The sequence below is a fragment of the Solanum verrucosum genome, unplaced genomic scaffold (genome assembly GCF_900185275.1).
Source record: "Solanum verrucosum unplaced genomic scaffold, falcon-dt-bn FXZP01000138.1, whole genome shotgun sequence".
Classification (NCBI taxonomy): Eukaryota; Viridiplantae; Streptophyta; class Magnoliopsida; order Solanales; family Solanaceae; genus Solanum; species Solanum verrucosum.
Window position 1 is genome coordinate 421,366 of NW_026020134.1, and position 24,019 is coordinate 445,384.

At 32.4% G+C, this 24,019-nt stretch overlaps 3 protein-coding genes and 1 pseudogene across 9 annotated transcripts in view; 2 read left to right on the plus strand and 2 right to left on the minus strand.

The window, feature by feature from the left end:
- Positions 1–24,019, plus strand: part of LOC125827363 (tubulin beta-2 chain) — a 461,890-nt gene that overhangs the window by 348,638 nt on the left and 89,233 nt on the right. The window contains exon 1 of one of the 7 annotated variants that reach the window (XM_049506673.1): positions 2,071–2,074. The exons of 4 other annotated variants lie outside the window; for them this stretch is intronic. The gene's annotated coding sequence lies outside the window, so the exon portion shown is untranslated. Of the gene's footprint in view, positions 1–2,070; positions 2,075–16,121; positions 16,127–16,220; positions 16,225–24,019 lie in introns of those variants that run through there. 2 more of the 7 variants (XM_049506670.1, XM_049506674.1) reach the window with 2 other exon arrangements.
- Positions 1–24,019, minus strand: part of LOC125827362 (GDP-Man:Man(3)GlcNAc(2)-PP-Dol alpha-1,2-mannosyltransferase) — a 267,662-nt gene that overhangs the window by 10,969 nt on the left and 232,674 nt on the right. The gene's annotated exons all lie outside the window — the stretch shown is intronic.
- Positions 4,154–4,968, minus strand: LOC125827460 (uncharacterized). Its single transcript, XM_049506776.1, has 2 exons — positions 4,488–4,968; positions 4,154–4,392 (listed from the first exon to the last, which is right to left on the minus strand). Exons 1-2 carry the CDS (start codon positions 4,966–4,968, stop codon positions 4,154–4,156), a joined length of 720 nt encoding a protein of 239 aa, XP_049362733.1.
- LOC125827461 (uncharacterized) lies at positions 12,468–13,135 on the plus strand (annotated as a pseudogene).

The following is a 24,019-nucleotide window of genomic DNA, read 5'->3' on the forward strand; positions in this document are numbered from 1 at the left end:
GTGGTTGACAAAGACTTGGTGAATAAATCAACCACATTATCACTCGAACGAATCTGATATACGTTGATATCACCATTCTTCTGGAGCTCATGTGTGTAGAAAAAATTTGGTGAAATGTGTTTCGTTCTATCTCATTTTATGAATCCTGCCATGAGTTATGCTATGCATGCTGCATTATCCTCATATAAAATTGTGGGTACTTTATCGTATTTTAAACCACATTTTCTCGAATAAGATGTATTATGGACCTTAACCACACTCATTCTCGGCTTGTTTCATGAATAGCTATTATCTCAGCATGATTTGATGAAGTGGCCACGATAGACTATTTCGTAGATCTCCAAGATATGACAGTACCCCCACATGTGAATACGTAACCTGTTTGAGATCTAACTTTATGTGGGTCAGATAAATATCCTGCATCAGCAAAGCCAACAAGGTCTGGACTGCAATCATTAGAATAGAATAAGCCCATATCGATAGTCCCTTTTAGATACCGCAATATGTGTTTGATCCCATTCCAACGTCTCCTATTAGGAGTAGAACTATATCTTGCTAACAAATTAACCAAAAAGGTTATATCAGGTCTTTTAGTGTTAAGAAGATACATTAGTGCACCAATTGCATTGAGATATGGTACTTTAGGACCAAGAATTTCCTCATTCCTTTCTTGAGGTCGAAATGGATCTTTATTCACATCAAGTGATCGAACAACCATTGGAGTACTTAATGGATATGTTTCATCCATATAAAATCTTTTTAACACCTTTTCTGTGTATGCAGATTGATGAACAAAAATATCGTTTGTCAAATGCTCTATTTGCAAACCAAGACATAATTTTGTCTTTCTGAGATCTTTCATCTCAAATTCGTTCTTTAAATAATCGATTCCCCTGCGAAGTTCCATTGGAGTTCCAATAAGGTTTATGTTATCAACATAAACAACAAGTACACCAAACTCTGATATTGTTTTCTTTATAAACACACATAGGCAAATCACATCATTTGTATAACCTTCCTTAGATAAATACTCACTAAGACGGTTATACCACATGCGTCCGATGGCTTCAAATCATACAATGATCTGAGTACATTTTCCGAGACTTTGAACTGTATGCTTTGGGCATTTTGAATCCTTCAGGAATTTTCATGTATATCTCATTATCGAGTGATCCATAAAAGTAGGTTGTAACCACATCCATCAAATGCATTTCAAGTCTCTCATAGATTGTGAAACTAATGAGATAATGCAATGTTATTGCATTCATAATGGGTGAGTATGTCTCTTCATAATCGACGTCAGGCCTTTGAGAAAATCCTTGTGCAACAAGACTTGCTTTGTACCTTTGTATTTCATTTTTCTCATTCCTTTTCCGCATAACAACCCATTTATAGCCAACAGGTTTAACACAATTAGGTGTTTGTACTATAGGCCCAAAAACTTTGCGCTTGACAAGTGAATTCAATTCTGATTGAATTGCGTCTTGCCATTTTGGCCAATCATTTCTTTGTCGACATTGTACAGCAGATTGAGGTTCAAGATCTTCACTATTTTACATAATTTTTTATGCAACATTGTATGCAAAAACATAATCCACCGCTATTTCTGAGCGATTTAGATTTGTTTCATCGTCACTTGATTTTATGAATAGTTCGTTATTTTCTTGAGTCTCAAGCTCATTGATCCCTTCAAGGATACTAGAATTACTCACATCTTGACTTTCTATATGAGGTTTTTTCATAGTATCATTTTGACCTTTTAATTTTCTTTTTCTAGGGTTTTGATCCTTTGAACCTAATGGTCTACCACACTTCAGGTGTGCTTTTGACTCGTTAACTATGACACTAGTAGATGATCCTACAGGGACATCAATTCGAATTGGGACATTCTTTGCAGGAATATGTGATTTAGTAATCCTTTTCAAATCTGTAAATGCGTCTGGCATTTGATTTGTAATTTTCTGCAAATTAATGATCTTTTGTACTTCTTGCTCACAAATGGAAGTACGAGGATCAAGATGAGACAATGCTGAATTTTTCTACAAAATTTCTCCTTTAATTTCACTATTTTCTCCCCCTAATTTTAGAAAAAGTGTCTTATCAAAGCGATAATCTGCAAATCGGGCTGTGAACATATCTCCAGTTAGTGGTTCAAGGTAGCGAATAATAAAGGGTGATTCAAACCCAATATATATTCCTAACCTTCTTTGGGGTCCCATCTTAGTGTGATGTGGTGGTGCTACCGGCACATATACAGTGCATCCAAAAATTCTTAGATGAGATATATTGGGTTGTTGACCTAAAACCAATGCAATGGAGAAAATTTATGATAATTTGTCGGCCTGAGATGTATAAGTGTTGCAGCATACAAAATTGCATGACCCCACACATAAGTGGGCAACTTAGTTTTCATAAGTAATGACCTTGCTATCAACTGCAGTCGTTTAATTAATGACTCAGCCAGACCATTTTGAGTGTGAACATGAGCTATAGGATGTTCAACTCTTATCCCAATCGACAGACAATAATCATTAAATGTTTGGGATGAAAACTCTGCAGCATTATCAAGGCGAATGGACTTAATCTGATTATCAGGACACTGTGCCCGTAATCGTATTATTTGTGCCAATAATTTTGTAAATGCCAAATTGTGAGATGACAATAGGCACACATGAGACCATTTAGAAGAAGCATCTATTAGGACCATAATATATCTAAATAGCCCACTTTGAAAATCGATCCACAAATGTCCCCATGTATACGTTTCAAGAATGCAGGGGACTCAATATTGAGTTTTGTTGGTGATGGTCTCACAATTAACTTGTCTTGATAATATGCATTACAAGAAAATTCACCATTTAAAAGAATCTTCAAATTCTTTAATGGATGCCCATTTGAATTTTCTATAATTCGTCTCATCATTATAGACCAGGATGTCCCAGACGATCATGCCAAAGTACGAAGGTATCAAAATTAGTAAACCCCCGATTTACTATAAAATGTGTCTTAATTGCACTAATTTTTGTCCAATACAATCCAGAAGATAAGGCTGTGAATTTTTCTACAACATATGTCTGCCCGGAGACATTTTTGGTTATACCAAGATATTCAAGATTCAATTCATTAATTGTCTTGATATGATAACCATTTTCACAAATATCTTTGAAACTCAATAAGTTTCTCCAAGACTGAGGAGAAAACATAGCATAATTTATTATGAGTTTAGTTTCCTTGGGCAAAATTATAATGGCTCTTCCGAAGCCCTTGATCAAATTAGCACTACTAGATATCGTAGTAACATTCATATTGCCCATATTTAAATGAGAAAAATATTTCTCATTTTTGAATATCGCGTGTGTTGTATCAGAATCAATCAAGCAAATGGCTTCATAATTTGATAATTTGCTTGGAGAATTATCCATTTCTTCAAAAGTAATGAAATAAATTTTTATTAAATCATTAATTATCTTCTATTAAATAATTTATGAAATATAATAAATAATGGAAGTGTTAAAATGACATTTGAATTATTATAATGATCATATACTAATAATGCACAAGATCTTTACCACCCAAACCTTTACACTAAACTTTAGTTTAATTTAACATGTTTAAAATAAGTATTAATATAATTATCTAATTATTTATTATTTTGAAAGGATATTTGAGTGACAAAAGAAAAAGTTGTTTTCACTTGCTTTATTTAGATAGTGCTTAGATAGTGCATCTACTTTTATTTTAAATATAACTATATATATTTCCTTTTATAGTCACAAAAGATAAGAAGAAAATATTACTTTAATATATTCCAATTCTTCTCCAAATCATTATAACATTCCAACTCACATTTCCATAGGTGTTTTACAAAGGGACTTGATGAATATACATGGATAAACATATGTACTTTAATTATTTTCTTCCCACATTATGACTAGTACAAAACGACAAATATTTATAATATTATTATTAACAAATATCAATCATGATTATTCTTTCACATCCACAGAACCGTCCCCAATCAAGTGATCTATTTTTCCTTCAGGGTGTGTGAAGAAATCTGTTGCATCCAAGTGTGTGATGTCAACATGATCAGTGATAAAATTAACTTCAAGATTTTTATCCTTCTTTCTTAGTGATGCTTGATAAAGCTCAATCAGGTGTTTAGGAGTACGACAATCACGTGCATAATGACCTCTTCCACCACATCGAAAACAATTTGTTTTAACTGCTTCACGTTTCTCATCTTTTCCTTTCCCTTTTGATAGTGATTTTTCTTTGGTGAATGATTAACACCGGGAAAAGGATTTCGCTCTTGGTCATAATTACGACCACGGCCACGTCCACGTCCACGACCTCTTCCACGCCTAGCGTGGTGGGCATACACCTCATTCACTTCAGGAAATGGTGTAGATCAAGTAGGATGAACAAATCATTATTTTGTTCAGCCACGAGTAGATGAGAAATCAGTTCAGAATACTTCTTGAAACCCTTTTCTCGATATTGTTGCTGTAGAAGCACATTCAAGGCATGAAAGGTGGAGAACGTTTTTTCCATCATATCAACACCATTAACCGTATCTCCACATAGTTTCAATTGAGAAGTAGTTCTGAACATGGTAGAATTGTACTCGTGAATAGACTTAAAGTCTTGTAACCTTAAATGCATCCAATCATATTGTGCCTTTGGATGAATGACCATCTTCAAATGGTCATATCTTTCTTTTAAATTATTCCACAGAACGAGTGGATCCTTGACTGTGAGATATTCAATTTTCAAAATTTCGTCAATATGATGACGTAAGAATATCATTGCTTTAGCACAGTCTTGTTTTGATGCTTTATTTTCAATTTTAATGGTGTCTCCAAGACCCATTGCATCCAAATGGATTTCAGTATCCAGTACCCATGAAAGGTAGTTCTTGTCCGAACCATGAAGGGCAACGAACTCAAGTTTAGTAAGATTAGCCATAATAAAGAGAAGAAAAATAATAGTACCTTAGCCTTTAAATTTAGTCTTCAAACTTTGAGATGACAAAATCTCGTGCTGATAACGTGTTAAAAAATAAAGACTGAGTACTAAAATTAAACTAATAACAACCAAGAAGAGAAGAATGTAGTAGAGAGATAAAATAGAAAACTTTTATCTTCCTTATTTTTGTGTGTTTTTCCATACAAGTTACAATGCCTTTTATCGACATAAAAAGGGTACAATGGACATTCATTAATTCATTTACAACAATTTGATTATTATTATTAGGTCAAGATTGTGGTAATTATATCATTTCCTTTTGAAATAAACTAGGCATGCAAATAGTCTAATGCTAATTCACTCTAAATATGATTCTCAATCAATTTTTTTTCTTAATATGACAAATATAATATGGAAAAGAAACTGAAAGTTATCAATTATGTTTTGTGAAAGGAAAGAAAATAGAATTGCCAACATTTCGGACACTTATATAGTTATATTAAAACAATTTTCAAAAAAGTAAAAGTAAATCCAATTTCTGAATTCAATTTTGCAGTCTAAAAAGAACGAAAATAAAAAATGGTATACAAAGAAGGTTACAAGGAAATTTCGTTGGAGGCATCTACTAGAAAACAAGAAAATACTTTGCTATTAGCAATTTATCAAAAGCAGATTTAAAATGGTAGTGAAATAATTATTATATCTCAAAAAAAATAATATTAATCATATTATTTATTCATTCTATTCTATCCATAATTAGTAATTTTCAATAACTTCTTCTTCGTTAGTCATTATTTTGATATCATTTAAGACTGATTATTTTCATTGCCTTAATAAGCTTTTCCTAATAAGGAATTTTGGAGTTGTCAAACAGTTTTTTCAACTTAAATCTGGTCATTCGGTCAAAAGCTTTTATGACACAATTACCATTGATTTTCTCTAAAATAAAACCTCACTAAATTAATATAGATGAAACCATGAAATATTATTATTTTGTATATATATAATTTAATTGATAAATTAATATTTATTAATTTAAAAAGTGTTTTAAGATTTAATGAAGATTAATTTTGATTACATTAAAATCATTATATCTTAATAATTTGTTTATCATATTTATTGAACTCGCATAAAAACAAATATATTATACAATAAACATCAGCCCATATTGAAATAATTGTTAGTGACAACAATAATCTATATCTATACTAACTTAAAAGTATGAACTCCCTAACATGAATGTTAAATTACTATTTTACCCCCAACTTAAAACACCCAATTTATTATTATATATTCTATATTTAATATTATATTTATATACACTATATTATATTAAAAGCAGACACCTTTTCACATTGATGGGTAGTGACTTTTCCGAAAGCTTGTGACTTTTTTTATAGAGTTGTGACTTTTTTGATGAGTTATGACATTTCTGAAAAGTTGTGATTTTTCTGAAGAATTGTGACTTATCTAAAAAGACACGACAAGCATCTTTTCATACTATCATTTGCTGTCTATAAATAGAGGGGGTTTCTCACACTTTTAAACTACGAATTTTGTAAGTTTTCTAGTCTTCTACTTATAACAAGGAAGATTGTGAGAGTTGTTCGATTATGCAATTACAATATTTTTTTTGTTGGTAAATTAGATAGATCAATAAAAATTGATGCAACAAGGAGAATAAAATAACTCAACTTCAAACTAGAAGAGTATCGTGATAATTAATATGCACTCATTTTCATAGCCATAAAATATACATTTGCAGGAACTCTTATTTGACAAGAAGTTTAATGATTTTTGGTTGCACAAACTACAACTTCGTGTTCAGAATATGAAAAGTCTCAAACTAATGGAGAAAAAGTATTTGATCAAAAAACTTGTTTGAAGAATCCAAATAAGTACTCTTTCGTTTTAAATTTATTTGTTGTACTTTTATTTTTATTCAGTTTAATATAAAATGTTCTTTTTTCTTGGGGTGAGGACGCATCTTTAAGACCACAAAATTAAAAGACATTTTTATATATTCTACATATGATCCTTATATTAAAAGTCTTCTTGATTTTTTAAAATTTCATATAAAAAAATTAGACCAATCTATATCTATCTTTCTTTTACTATACTACCTTAAAAGAATAAACTAATAACTTAAATGTTAAATTATTATAATAACCCCAACTTAAAACACCAAATGTAGTATATCTTCTATATTTTATATTGTACTATATTTATTTATGTGTATTATATTATAATATATTAAAGGCAGACAACTTTTCACATTGAAGGGTTGTGACAATTTTGAAGAGTTATAACTTTTCTGATGAGTTGTGACCTTTTTGAAGGGTTGCGACTTTTCCGAAGAGTTGTGACCTTTTTGAAGGGTTGCGACTTTTCCGAAGAGTTGTGACTTTTCCGAAGGGTTGCAACTCCAAAGAGTTGTCACTTTTCCAAAGGGTTGCGACTTTTCTGAAGAGTTATGACTTTTCCTATGAGCGTTGACCTTTCTGAAGGGTTGTGACTTTTCTAAAGGGTTGTGACTTCTTTTTGATAAGGCACCACAAGCAGTTTTTCGTACACTACCCTTTGTTGGCTGTAAAAAGAGGGGATTCATCAAATTTTTAAACTACATTTTAAAAAAATATAATTATTATTATTATTCATCTTAAAATACTCAATTTCGTAGATCTTCTATATTTCTATGATAAGAAACAATATGCACATGCTAATACTACATATTTTTAACTATAAATGGAGGGTTTTTTTTTCACATTTTTAAACTACAGTTTTTTATGTTTTCTATTTTTCTCTTCTTAAAACCTCAAGTTTGATTTACAAACGTTGACAATCTCAAAGTTCAGTAAAATTAGAACACTCCATGATATGAATGTTAAATTAATCTAATACTCTAGCTAAAACATCCAATTTAATATATCTTCTATATTTTATATCAATAATTTTTTATATTATATTATATTAAAAGTAAATACACCTACAAAACAATAATAAAAAAGATATGAACTATGGGGAAGGTGTTGAAATTTGGTAGAATCTTTTTACTTTTTCTTTTTAGTCTAAAAATATTTTATAGTATTTAATTTCCTTTCAAGTCTAGGGTTTACATTAATTGCATAATATTTAGTTTTATTTTAGTTTAGTATCTAGAAGGATTCTCCTTAATTATTTATAAATAGGGATGTACTCTTCTATTTGAATCAATGCAAGAATCAATACAAAGAGTTATCATTCATTCTCTCTTTAATTTCTCTTTTTAGTTTCTTCCATTCCATAACAGTAGTATCAAAGCCTTACATTGATCTTAATGGATCTGTGAGTTCGTTGAAGAAGAACTTTCAACCACTTTTAATTCATATCTATTTTCAACCCACTTTTAACCCGTGCTTTTATTTTTAACGCAGGGCCAATTTTAACCCGTGCTTTTATTTTTAACGCAGGGCTACTTTTAACCAATTTTTAATCTATATTATTTTAAACCTTATTTTTCAAACCATGACAAGCAATACTCTTTCTTTCAATGCCCCACAAATCTTCAATGGTGAAAATTATCAAATTTGGGCAGTTAAGATGAAGTCTTATCTTGAGGCTTATGATATGTGGGAAGTTGTAATGGAAGACAAACCCATACAACAACTCACTGAAAAATCTTCTGATGCTGAAATCAAACTTTACTCAGAAGAGAAAATCAAAAAACACAAAGCCAAAATTGTAATTCAAAATTCAGTTGCAGATTCAATCCTTTCTAAAATTATTGCATGTGAGACAGCAAAAGAAGCTTGAAAAAAACTTGAGAAGGAGTACTGAGGAAGTGAACAAGGCAGACAAAATCAAATTCTGAATTTGAAAAGAGATTTTGAATCTCTTAGGATGCAAGAGGGTGAGACTATCACTAATTATTCTGACATGATTTCCTTGATTGTCAACAGAATCAGGTTGCTTGGTGAGGATTTTAAAGATAATAGAATAGTTGAAAAGATTCTTGTAACTATTCCCGAGAGATTTGAGTCTAAAATCTCTGCTTTGGAAGAGTCTAAAGATCTCTCTACCATCTCTATTGTTGAATTGATAAGTGCTCTTCAAGCACAAGAACAAAGAAGAGCTTTCAAACAAGATAAAATTGTTGAAGGTATCTTTTATGCAAACTATCAAAAAAGAAAAGTAGATTATCCTCCTTGCAAATATTGCAAAAAGAAAACACATTTGGAAAAATTCTGTTGGTGGAGATCTGATGCAGTATGCGGAAGTTGCAAACAAACATGTCATGTTACAAAAGTGTGCAAGTTCAAAGACACTCAAGATAAATCACAAGCATTACTAGTAGAAGAAGAATGTGAGGATGAATTTTATTAGAAGATATTTTTGAAGAATAATTAAGTGTTCAAACTCAAGTTAGATATATCAACTTGAGTTTGAGGGGGAATGTTGAAATTTGGTAGAATCTTTTTACTTTTTCTTTTTAGTCTAAAATTATTTTATAGTATTTAATTTCCTTTTAAGTCTAGGGTTTACATTAATTGCAAAATATTTAGTTTTATTTTAGTTTAGTATCTAGAAGGATTCTCTTTTAATAAGGATTCTCCTTAATTATTTATAAATAGGGATGTACTCTTCTATTTAAATCAATGCAAGAATCAATACAAAGAGTTATCATTCATTCTCTCTTTAATTTATCTTTTTAGTTTCTTCCATTCCATAACAGAAGGGAGTAGAAAGTTTATTTAAGAGGTGTAACTAAGAGATTTTAAGAGTGATTAAATTTTTATTTAGCAATATTCATATTATTTTTAAAAATAGTGGGGTACATAATTTAATTTTCACGTATAACGCACGTGTGTCAAAACTAGTAACAGAAAAAAAAGATGTACACAAACAGTTAAATAAGACAATTGAACTTCAGCCTATAATCGATCATTTTGGAGCTGAAATTGTTGTAATCTGCTGGCATACGCTTTGGGCTTTAGCCTAATATTTGCTTTGTTGCTTTATTACGACCCCCTTGACTAACAACTAAGGTCATAATTACCGGCTTAGTAATTACATAATTTAATAATTGAAATTAGTGTAATTACTAGGGTAGTAATTATCAGTCTAATAATTACACAACCTAGAGTGTACTGTTTGGTTGCATAAATATAATCATAAGGTTATATTGAAATTTAAAAATATAAATTAATTATTCAAAATTAAAAGTTTATATTAGACAAATAAGGACCTTTATAAATGATATTAAAGTAAATATTTAAGATGTATATTGTCTCTAAAAAATATTTTAATTAATAAACACATGTTCTTAACTAATATTAAAAAAAATATTCGATTTATATTTTTCAACTTAGTATATTTTAATTAAATTAATCATAAAAACTAGGCCAAACTCATCCGTGGCCCCCTAAAGTTGACACCAATTTTCACCTTTATAAATTAGCATAACTAAGTTTATTATAGTCTATCTACAAAAAATTCCCATTATTATTTCATTAAGGATAAAATAGTTATTTTAAAGTTAATTTTTTACTAAATATATAAATATGTTATCTTTAATTTAGACGGGCTAAAAAGAAAAAAAATAAATCGTATAAATTGAGATATAGGAAGTATGTTCTTCATTGATATTGCAGTAACTCTTGGGTAAACTATTAAACTAATAAGAGTTGTATCGTCTAACTTCATTCAAAAATGAAACTTGCATTTTTAGAGAATCAAAATAGAAATGATTTTTTTTCTAATTTGATCATTTCTTAGATTCTGGTGAATTGTATCGAATCCATTTTTGATTTCAAAGCGAACAATTATCTTATAAAAAAAATTCTTTCGACTTTAATTTAAGTTTAATTCATTATATTTAATAAAATATTAATTTACGTAATATCTTCAATGAGGGAGAAGAAAGGCAAGAATTTGACCCTTCCTGCTATTGTCCTGCTCAAACTGGGAAGCTACCTTTGATACAACTGCCTTGACATGATTGTTCGAGAAAGCTTGGCTAATCTTCACCTAACATCTGCGAATTGCATTCAAAGACCATTTAAATGGCAGAAGCCAAAACTCTGAAACATATATCAACAATTTGATTATTTGAAACGTTTCTGAGAAAAATGGTGAATGTTGATGATAGTTAGTGATATATAATATTGATTAATGAGGATAATTATCAATAGTGATTAGTGGATGTCATAACGGTTGGTGGTGATGATTGCAAATAATGACTAATAGTACTAATGACGATTGATAAAGTGGCGATTACCCATGACCTCTATTGATAAGACAAGCGGTGAACACCCATGTCTCATAAATGTTAAGAAAAGTTAAGACTAATAACTATTACGTGGAATTTATGCGTACGTAGGATTTATTATAAGCGGTGTTATCATTTAAAAAAGAGAACATATAAACAAATTAGAAGAAAGAATAACCCATTTTTGAACGTTAGAGTTTTAGATTTAGTGTGATTAATAGCCCGTTTGGCCAAACTTCTAAAATTAAACTTATTTTTAAAAGGTATTATTTTTACAAAAATATTTTCCAAAAAAAATTATTTTGATGAGAAACAATTTGTATTTGTACCAATAAATTTAGAAAACATTTTTGAGCTAGAAACAATTAGTATCCGGCCAAGCAAATAATGTATTTTTCTCAAAAAAAAAATTCAAAAAATTGCTTTAGGCGAAAGCTATTTTTTTTAGCTATTAATAAACAAACTTTGTTACTTTCTAACACCTTTTATAAGCGTTTTTCAATTAATAATAGTTTACATTTTTTTTTAAAAAGAAGTGCAAAAGTTTGCTGCCACCGAGGTTTAAAAAAAATAGCTTACAATTTTCTTTTTCAAAATAAATGCAAAAAAGCTTGCTGCCACTGAGGTTCAAACTACAGGAGAGTGCTACACTAATCAAGCTCTTAACCAGCGAACCATTTGAAAATTTATGTTACATTCTGTCATAGTATATTATATATACAAATTGTTTTATTTTTGATATATATGTATATATATTGATTAAAATTTTCGACGAAGCAGTGTCAGCTGCCACCCTTGAGTCCGCCCCGGAGGGAATACACTAAATAGAGAAGAGTGACCACTTTGACATGTAAACAAAATAAAGTTCGTACCTGAACTTTCGGTATAGGTGTTTCGGGGATATATGGACGATTATAGCTTCTTAGTTTATATGGAAAATTATAGCTTTTTACAAATTTGTTTTTTACACAAAAATGATATGGTCATCTAAAAGACACACATTTATATTTTTACATATTGTTGCACGCCTGATTAATGTTAGATGATCCTTGCAAAACCGTGAATGTGAATGATATAAAGAAATAGAGTAAATAAAAAGCCATTGGAAAATCACTTCATCTCTACCTAGGTGAAGATATTTAGGTATCAACTTACACTTTTCAAGAAGAAGTTGTAACGTTAGGTATGTGCAAGCTAAGTTACCAATATATATACGTAGTAACAGAAATGACCAACAATATTAAGAGTGAAAATGTCATTGTCATCAGAGTGCTTGCCCCTTTCTTGGCTGGTTCAAGCGAGCACTTACAATGTGAAAATTGGTGAGGAGACTGTCATCACAACCGTCACTGACCGGGAAGCTATCGTGATCAGTAGCATCTCGGCACTTAAGAGTGAATTGAAAACTCCAGATCCATTTGTTGGAATCGATGTTGTGAATAATGGAGATCTGTTGCTGTTTCATGTGAAAAATCGGTGCCTAATTATTCAATTTAATCGGATGATGCTGTTGGATAATCTAACTGATATCCCCTCTTCTCTTAAGGAGTTTCTGCGTGACGAAACTATCACTTTTATAGGCCCTAGAAACATAAGCCAGAATTCTACTGAGTCATATATATCTGGAAGTAGCAGCGAAAAATAGTATTGAATAGAGTCGTCCATGTTGGTTATTTGAGTGGTAAGCTTTGTAAGAAGCCAGATCTGCTGAGTAGTACACTAGAAGAGTTGTTGGGTGAAGTTGGCGTTGATATCAAGAAGCCTGTCATTAGTGAAGGTTCAATGCGTCCTAATTGGCAATCGTCTTCGATTCTATCAGAGGAGGAGGTGAAATTGGCTGTGTATGAAGTCTATTCGTGCTATCAAATTGCAAGCAAGCTAATTACTGATGCGACAAGTGCAACTGTGCCGCGTGCGTAGTAACTTAATTTGGTTATGTATGGCTGTTATTTATGAATCTTAAAAGGCTGTTTTGCTATGTGTCCCTAATATTACTAGTTGGTTACTGGTTCTGAATCCCTTCTTTATTAAGCATCTCTTGAGTTTGTGTTTTGGAGATCTATCTATGAAATATCAACATTTCTCTTAGTTATTTTTCTGTTTTATCTCTTTAATCCAAAACAGATTAAAGAATGTTTGTGCGAAGTTGACAAGGGCTACATAAATAAGCTAGGCTTAAAATGAGAAAAAGGTAAACTATTTTTGCGGAGGACTTGATTGAGTGCTCTTTGATGAGGATGACCAAGGCAAAGATGCCAACAAGTTGATGAGGGCTTCGTAGTAACATAAGCCATAGGAGAGGAAGATTTGCAGAGTCGCGGACTGGCAATTGGACATCCACTTTTGGGACCTAGAGACAATTGGATAGTGAAAACAAGCAAGAAGAAATAATTATTTACGGTTTGCTAGCTCTTATGCATACCAAAACAAACGAGTATTGAAAGCATTGTTTCATAATATACTTTGAAATCATTTTGTTATAGTAATATATTGTGTATTGTGTTAATTATAGAACTACAATAAAAGCGAGCGAGCATGGGGTGGAAGAAGGGGAGGGTGATACAGCCGAGGAGATATTCTGTGATTTGGATTTTGTAATAAGAGAAAACGATTGGAAACATAATCATGGCGATCAACTAAAATCTTGGGAAGATTTGATTTTCTAACTCTTTACAAATGTGTTTTTCGTTTTATGTCTTTTTTACAAGAGATCTTCCGTTTTTATACACGAGATTTAAAATTATTGTGATTCAGTAATTATGTACTATTCTAATTAGTTAGTTAGTTAGTCTTGTCCGATTAATTAGTCAAGGTAGTTAGTATACTGTTAGTGTTCTGTTAATATGTCAGTTCAATTGTTAGTTAGATTTACTGTTCCTTCTTTGTATAAATATACACTCTTCTCATAATGAAAATTAGTTAAGAGATTTTCCCCAAATTGCTCTCTTCATCTCCAATCTCTTTCTCTTACGCATAGCATCCATGGATGGTGCTTAACCATGGCTGTGCAGTATTATTGACATGGTATCAGAGCACGAGGTATTTCAATTCAGCAATTACTTCTGTGAATCGTCTTAGATCCTCACGTTTATCATTTCACGTTCCAGATCTGATCCCCAAATCGATTGAATTTTGGATCAATTTTTTTACTTCTTCCTTTACTGATTTGTTGTTGCGTCTTAGATCGAGTTCAAATTTTATTGTGTGTTTTTATCTCTGTTGAATTGTGTTGTAATGGCGATTGAAAGTGGATCTCAACCAACTGAGAATTCTGTAACCAACAACAGTGTTGGTAGTATCGACATTAGCTCTCCTCTGTACATGCATCCTTCAGATAATCCAGGTGCTTCGCTGGTACAAGTTCCCTTTGATGGAGTCGGTTATAGGTCCTGGAAACGAGGTGTTCTTCGAGTTTTGTCAGTGAAAAATAAGCTAGGCTTTATTAATGGAGATTGCAAACAGCCCAATCCAGGGACATCACTCTTTCGTCAATGGGTGCGATGTGATGATATGGTTACTTCCTGGATTCTCAACTCTCTAGCTAGAGAAATCGTAGACAGTGTAGAGTATGTCTCTAACTCATTCGAGTTATGGAAGGAATTGGACGATCGATATGATCAAACGAATGGTGCTAAGTTGTATCAAGTTCAACGAGAAATCAATGAGTTATCACAAGGTACATTAGATATCACCGCTTACTATACTAGAATGAAGAGGCTATGGGAGGAATTGAGCACATTGCATGTTAAGACTCAATGTAGTTGTAATTGCATCTGTGGAGCGAAAGAAGGTATGTTCAAAGTCGAACAGGATAGGAGACTGATACAGTTCCTTATGGGTTTAAATGAAGTCTACACTGTGGTTCGAGGTAATATTCTCATGATGAATCCGTTGCCTTCCCTAGCACAAACTTTCTCTTTGCTAGTACAGGATGAGAAACAGAGAGAAATTAAGCCAAGCAGCCAGTCGTTTATGGAATCTGCATCTCTCAATGCACGCAGTTCAGGGAAGAAAGTCATGGAGTCTGTTGCCTTCAATAGTTCAGCTGGTGCAAGCACTTCTAGATCCTCGAGGCCAAATTCCTCTTCAGCAGAAAATAACAACTTCGGGACCAACTATTCCCAAACCAGTTCCTACATTGGGAATAGGCCTCGTCTGATTTGTGATTACTGCAAAAGACCAGGACACACCAAAGAAAAATGCTACAAATTGCATGGGTACCCACAATCTTATAATTCCAACAATACTAATCAAAATGGATACAGAAATGGCAATCAGAATGCCAGGTTTAATAAAGGTAAAGGCCTTGTTGCTGACGTCCATGGCAATGCAATGTCACCAGGAGATGATGAACATAGGGGAACTCACAATGACACAGGCCCTCAGCTAATAAGGGAGCAATATGCCCAATTTCTGGAGTTATTACAGCAACTTCAAGTTCAGAAACATGGAGATACTAACAGTCCCATAGACTTTCCTAATGGCAGTGTGAACTTTGCAGGTACGATAGCTTGTTCTTCCTCAGTTGATTTTGGCAAATTGTCTTGCAGGTGTCCTCACAAAAAGTCAGACTCTTGGATCCTAGACTTAGGAGCCTCTAACCATATGACCTCTGATAAAACACTGCTAACAAACATTACCTACCTTCCTTGCCCCTTATTGATTACCTTACCAAATGGTTATAGAGTGAAAGTTGTGCAAACTGGTAGTGTATTACTTGCATCACATATTATTCTACATGAAGTATTGTATGTGCCCTCTTTTAAGTATAATCTTGTTTCCATTCATTGCCTTTCAAAGTCTATACCTGAGAGCATTTTTTACTTCACTAAATCCTCATGCATTTTACAGGCCCCTTCACTGAAGAGGCCTCTGGTGATTGGTGAAGCCAAAGCTGGACTCTATTTTCTCTGCACTAAGTGTTTGATGACGCCTAATCATCCTGATGCTAAATGTGCTGCATCAACTACTTCTGAGTCTGTTAAGTCTGTTTCATTTCCTATTTTCTCATGTAAGAAAAGTACACCATCTGTTAAAGTTGTTCCTTTTCCTGCATCTTTTGTACAATATTGTACTTCATTCAATAAAAATTCTCAGAATTCTGCTTCTTTTATGACTCATTCTTGCAATGATGTAAATGTATTGTGGCACAATAGGCTTGGACATGTACCTTTTGTGAAGATGAGGGAAATCAAATCCATACCTGAGAATTTTTCCACTAAGCAACCTTTTCTTTGTACCATTTGTCCAATGGCAAGACAAGAAAGACTACCCTTTCCACACAGAACCAGCACATCTACCAGACCATTTCAATTGTTGCATATAGATCTTTGGGGTCCCTACCACATGATGACACATGACAACTATAGATATTTCATTACCCTTGTTGATGACTATAGTAGGTGTACATGGACTCAATTATTGACATGTAAAAGTAACACCTTGGAAGTCATCAAAAACTTCATGTCCATGATTGAGAACCAATTCAATGTCTCTGTCCAGACTATAAGAACTGATAATGGACTTGAATTTGTAAATTCAGAAACTTCAACTTTCCTTAAGTCTAAAGGAATCATTCATGAAAGAACTTGTCCCTACACACCACAACAAAATGGGGTGGTGGAAAGAAAACACAAATACTTGCTGGAAACTGCCAGGGCTCTTCTTTTCCAATCCAAATTACCACTAAAGTGCTGGGGGGAATGCATTTTGTGTGCCACATATATTATTAACAGGCTACCTACTTCACAGATGAAGGGGAAATGTCCATATGAATTGTTGTATAAAACTAAACCATCTTACTCTCATATGAGAACTTTTGGTTGTCTTTGTTATCCCACCTTTCCAAAGTCTCACAGGGACAAATTTCAACCTAGAACAACACCTCACATCTTCATAGGTTACCCTTTTGGATCAAAAGGATACAAAGTTCTAAGCCTGGCTACAAGAAAAATACATATATCCAGGGATGTAGTTTTTAAAGAATCCATTTTTCCTTTTGCTACACTTTCTGATGTCTCTTCTTTTCCTTCTGTTTTACATACTATGCCTTTCATGGACACTGCACATACTGATATTGGAACACAAACTATGCAACATGTTGAAAATAATATAGCTGATGCAGGTAATACTCTACTCCATACTTCACCTAACCATTCAACCAATTTACCTACCACCATCATTCAACCTCTTAATTCTATCCACAGACCTGAACCTACAACTCCAACTAGATCATCCAGATCACATAAATTGCCTACATACTTACAAGATTATGTTTTATCTAAGAATATGATAGCTGCAGCTAGTGTTAATACACCTACCCCACTGCAAAATTCAAACATCTCCCTCAATGCTGCATTTTCCAAACATCAACATATACCACCTGAGGTCTTGGCAGATGAGAGTCAGGCTCTTGTGAGAAACATCAGCAATGATGATGAACCTTCCTCATATGGGGAGGCAGCTATGAATCCTTCCTGGCAACAAGCCATGACACATAAATTTGAGGCATTGCATGCAAATCATACTTGGGATCTAGTTGATTTACCTAGTGGCAAGAAGGCCATAGGATGCATGTGGGTTTATAAAGTGAAACATAAGGCAGATGGGACTGTTGAAAGATTCAAAGCTAGACTTGTAGTGAAAGGCTATACTCAAGAAGCTGGGATTGATTATACAGAAACTTTCTCACCAGTAATAAAGATGACAACTGTGAGGGCTCTATTAGCCATAGCTATTAAAAAGGGCTGGAATATTTTTCAACTTGATGTAAACAATGCATTCCTTTATGGGGATCTACATGAGGAGGTCTATATGGAAGTTCCACCCGGCTTGGTAGTGCATAAGCCAGGGATGGTATGCAAGCTAAATAAGTCTCTATACGGCCTGAAACAAGCCAGCAGGCAGTGGTATGCCAAACTGGCTGAGGCTCTGTATTCAAAAGGTTACACTCACTCATTGAATGATTATTCATTGTTTCACAAAAAGTCTACAACCTCCACCATTTTTGTTGCTGTATATGTAGATGATGTGATTTTGACAGGCACATGTGTTTCTGAGATTGAAGAACTCAAGACCTTTCTCCATGATATATTTAGGATTAAGGATTTGGGAAAGTTACACTATTTTCTTGGGATGGAAGTGCTTTATAAAGATGATGGACTTATCATCTCACAAAGGAAATTTGTCCTAGACATGCTGAAGAATTACAAGGTTGCAGGGATAAGAAACTGCACATCTCCACTGGACCTGCAGTAAAGCTCCATGCCAAGGAAGGAACACCTTTGTCAGAACCTTTGTTTTATAGGAAGCTTATTGGAAAGTTGAACTTCTTAACCAACACTAGAATGGACATATCATACAGTGTACAACACCTTAGTCAATTTATGCAGGATCCTAGAGAGCCACACTTACAGGCAGCATTCCATTTATTGAGGTATCTCAAGGCTGATCCCACTCTAGGAATTTTTATGTCCAAAGATCAGTCATACAATGTCAAGGCCTATTGTGACTCTGACTGGGCTGCATGCCCTGACTCTAGGAAGTCAGTAAGTGGCTATATTGTACTGTTAGGCAATAGTCCACTGAGCTGGAAATCCAAGAAACAAGAGACTGTATCTTTGTCTTCAGCAGAGGCAGAGTATAGGGCTCTAAGAAAAGTTGCAAGTGAGTTGGTTTGGCTTAGCAGATTATTGACAGAACTTACAGTGCCACTGCCAACACCCATTGAGGTATTTTGTGACAGTCAATCTGCTCTTCATATCGCTCGAAATCCGGTGTTTCATGAAAGAACCAAACATATTGAACTTGATTGCCACTTTGTACGGAGTTTGCTTCAAACTGGACTTATCTCCCTACATCACATAAGCTCTGATAATCAACTTGCAGATATACTGACCAAGACTTTGACTGGGATCAAACATTCTACAGCATTGAGCAAGTTATCGGTGTTCTCCACACCTCCAACTTGAGGGGGGGGGGGGGTATTGTGATTCAGTAATTATGTACTATTCTAATTAGTTAGTTAGTTAGTCTTGTCCGATTAATTAGTCAAGGTAGTTAGTATACTGTTAGTGTTCTGTTAATATGTCAGTTCAATTGTTAGTTAGATTTACTGTTCCTTCTTTGTATAAATATACACTCTTCTCATAATGAAAATTAGTTAAAAGATTTTCCCCAAATTGCTCTCTTCTTCTCCAATCTCTTTCTCTTACGCATAGCATCCATGGATGGTGCTTAACCATGGCTGTGCAGTATTATTGACAAAAATGATTTTATTTCTTCCATTCAATTTGTAAATAGCCACGAGAGTTCATTTTCTAAGAAACCCGACATTTATATTTTTACATGGTGTTACATGCCTAATTAATGTTGGACGATCCTCGCAGAATCATAAATGTGAACGACATAAAGAAGAGCAAATGTAAAGCCCTTGGAAAATCACTTAGGTGAAAAGAATTAGGAACGTAGCTATATTTGCCCAGAGGTTGAAGATGTAACGTTTGGTTTGTCCAAGTTACCAAATATATATTGTTGAATTTTTTTTAAAAGATGGGCCATAATATATATATATACTAGATGGGGGAGGCCCGTGGCAAGCACGGGCCCAATAGTCAAAATATTATGCTTGTAAAAATATTAATACTAATGAATCAAGGGTGATACCTTTTGCAGAAGATGGATAATATCATATATTATATACTATTAGAAATAATTAGACTATGTACAACAGACATCAGTATGATGCCAACTTGAACGATCTGCAAATACTAACTAATGTAATACAACCAAAATAATAACCCTTACTTAGAAGAGTGATATAACAGATGTTTCAGTTTTGATATATAAGATTAGCATGTCATTGTTTATCATATGTAGAGGATACAATTGTGCAACAAGCTAAGAAATGTCTACTTTATAGTTTATACTTGGATCAATATGTGACTATTTAACACGTGTTTGCTCTTTAGTTCCTTTTTTCTCTTCATCTTCTTTTGGGTAGCCCCATTTTGTATTCACAAATTTTTCTGGTGCTTCTCTCTCTTCTTCACTCTTTGCATGTATCATATCTCTTCTTGTGTGCTTGAAGATTTTGGGGCGTGACACTTTCAAATGAAGTTGAGACAGTCCGCAACCCTATTGTCATTTCCTCTTAAACTATATATCTTGAATTTCACTTATTTAAAGGAAAAGTTGAACAAGAAATTTTTAAAGCAAACCCTATCCTACATGCATAATGACATAAAATGTGAAAACTTCTTCATAAAATATTATGTGTGTCAAAAATACAGATAATAACTCATTAAGGAAATGAATATTACCTAAATCATTTCCAAACATCATTAGTCTCCTATTGTATGATCATCCTCTCAATTCCACAATTGTAATTATGAATATGATAAACTATGGTGTTTTGGTATCGTCTGCCAGTCTGCTAATAAATCAGAAGTTGCAATTCAAACAATACAAAAATAACGGAAGAAATTTAGATGATACTAAAAGCATAACTTTTATCTAAGAATAACTACTAAATACTAATACAACATCATCCAAAATAGAACACTATGGTTCCCTACAAATCTTAAAAGCTTGAAAAGGGTGTGAAATTGTACTTGAAGGCTTGAAAATTAGAGAATCTGAAATCAATCATTTTCCAAAGCAGGTCTGTTTCTAGAAGTTGATTGTTTTTCTCAATCACTTGCCTCACTCAGCAACACAATTGTTTAAGCGAGTGAGGATCCAAAGGTTCTAATTGGCAAGTGTATGAAACGTTTTTGAATTAGAGAGGAGTCAAATAGTACTTCTAGGAGGACGAACAACTTATTCACGTTTCAAAATTCCTATTGACATTGATGAGAATTTCACTTGCAATATTAGTAAACAGAGTTCATTAGCGACTCTAATTCAAGATTCAAAGTTAATTGTTTGGGATGAGCCTTCATCTTTTCCCTGTTGACACGTGTATTGTTATTTAGTTTGTAAGCAAACCACGTGCACTCCTGAACACGGCCACAAAAATTGTACTATGTGCTGGGATATTTTAGTCATTGAATAAAAGTTTTAATATTCCAGCCAAGTAGTATGTATGTAAAATTTTGCTACCATTTATAAAAATTACAAAAATCTCCTCTTGGATACATCCCTCCCATTATGAACCATGTTCATATATAGTTATGTATCCCACAATACAGAAATGGATCCAACACAACAACATAGTAGAAACAAATGTATCCAACAATAGAGGAATGTATCTCACACAACAGAATCAGTAGAGATCAATGTATCCGACAATAGAGGAATGTATGACACAACAACGGAGTAGAGACCAATGTATTCGACAGTAGAGGAATATATCCGACGCAACTGAATCTTAAGTAATGTATCATTTACAATGTATCGAACAATTGAGTAATGTATCTGAGAGCACTGAAAATTTCAAAATTATTGTAATTAAGAAGACTTCCGGAATAGGATGTAATTAGCACGGTATGAGATTTCTCTATTTTATACAAATTTTAAAGAACATTTTACCCATCAATTTTCTTTTCTCTTATTATTTTACTCCTGTATTATATATTTATTACTACCCTTATTTAGAAGTGGCACTTCTAAAGGACTAACACAGCTTAAAATAATTGTACCTTGTGCTGAAAATGTGATGAGACAAATAAGGGCAGTTTTGGTATTGTGAGATAATTTCATAATTCATAATTCTACATCCTCATGTTCATTTTCTTAGTTTAATATTTCAGATGAGTTGAATTTTTCAGTTCAAATTTCAAGAAATTGTATCCCTAAATTATGTATTTTCACTTTGAAACTTCTAAATGCAACTTATAAGTATAAGGTATTAAATATTAATCAAAACTTAACATTGTCAATTTTGCTATTCTAAGTTTGGATTTTTCAGTTCAAAATTTAGAACATTATTATCCTAAATTTCAGTTTCCAATTCAAAACATCATGGCACTGTCATAAATATTAGTTTTCCAATTTAAAATTAGTATATTATATCCTTATGTTTGGTCTTGAAATGTTCATCATGTAGCTCAAACTTGATGATTTTAATACCAATCTTCCAACTTGTATATCTATGTTCAACAATAATTATATATGTACAAAATAAGGCTACAGAATAAGACTTAAAAGGAGGAAATGATTTAGACAATGATTGGTTCACATATAAGGTGAAAGGACGGCCAAACTGGTTGAGGTGTAGAGGAGGTGGGAGTGAATAGATTATAATTGAGAAGCCAATAGTGAAGGTGATGTGGCACCTCTCTATTTCCTGACCTTTTTTTTTTCTTTCAATTATTTTTTTTCTTGCAAAATCATCTTCTTAACTTATACCTCTTCAATTATATAAATTCTATTCTTAAATTAGAATTAATAATATTCATAACTCCCAAACCTTTCATATTCATAACGTCTCAAGCCTTTCATATTTGTAACCTCTAATTATTTAATGTAGAAGGTTATATTAAAACTATAAAATCACCCTAAAATTGTGTGTTATATTGTAGTGATCTTCAATTAGAGAATTAGTGATAGACATGTTACAATATTTTTAAGCTTTAAGGTGCATTATCTTTTGGAAATATGATTTCATATATTACTTTTAATTAGCAAGTAAGGCTAATATGTCAAAGCATATTTTTGTTTCTTTTGGATAAATTATTTTGGTTTGTTATTTTTATGATTCTCTTTATAACCATAAAAATGGAGATTCATTTTAGGAGTAATAATTTGTTATTATTTTTCTTGACTCTTGTATATAGGATGAAATGAAATCATCCAAAGATGGAGATTAATGGATTTTGAGCTATATAGATTGATTATTCTTTATTTTTTTAGGTGCTTAAGAAGTAATGTTTCTATTATATTATTTCCTTTTGGATTATTTATGTTTTGTCAAAAATGATTATATGTGTAGGAGGACTTATGATTAAATGTAATTTTCTCCTTATTCTTTATCTTTTTCTTCTTTTGCTTGATAATTTTTTTACTATTTGATTATATTTTGCAAATTATAGGAGATATATCTATAATGAAAATGGTTAGACATTCTTACATAATTTGATTTTACAAGGTAAAATAATTTGATATGTCTAATATAATTACAACTCTTTCTTTGTTGAAATCATACATTTAATATTATTTTTTGTGTTCGTGAAGATATAAATCTTGAGTTTTTTTAAAAAAATTATTTAATTTAGGGAAAAGAGTCTGATATAACCCTCAACTTTGTCATTTGGAGCTGATATGCCCCTCGTTATGATAGTGGCTCATATATACCCTTACCGTTATACAAACGGCTCACATATACCCCTACCATTACAAAATGAGCTCACATATACCCTTAATTTAACGGAAGTGAAAAAAATAGTTTTAAATTTATATTTTTGACTTTTAAATTTAAAAAAAATCATGTAGGGGTATATATGATCCTTCAAGCGAATTTCAAGGTATATTTTAATCTTTTTTATACATAAATTATTTTTTGAAGTCTTTGATTATCATTTTTTGAGTTTCTTATTCTTATTTTAATTTTTTCTTTCGTTCGTTAGTGTAAAGAGAAAATTTTAAAACCAATTTTTTTTGTGGCTATATTATAATTTAACACAAATTTTTTCCACTATATTGTTATTTAGTTTTTGTATTGAAAAAAAATTGGGACATCTATAATAAAGTTTACCATAATGAGGGGTATATCAGCTCTAATTGATAAAGCTGAGGGGGTATATTAGGCCTTTTTCCCTTTAAATTATTCTCTTTAGACCTCTATGTAATTCTTAGATAATTTGA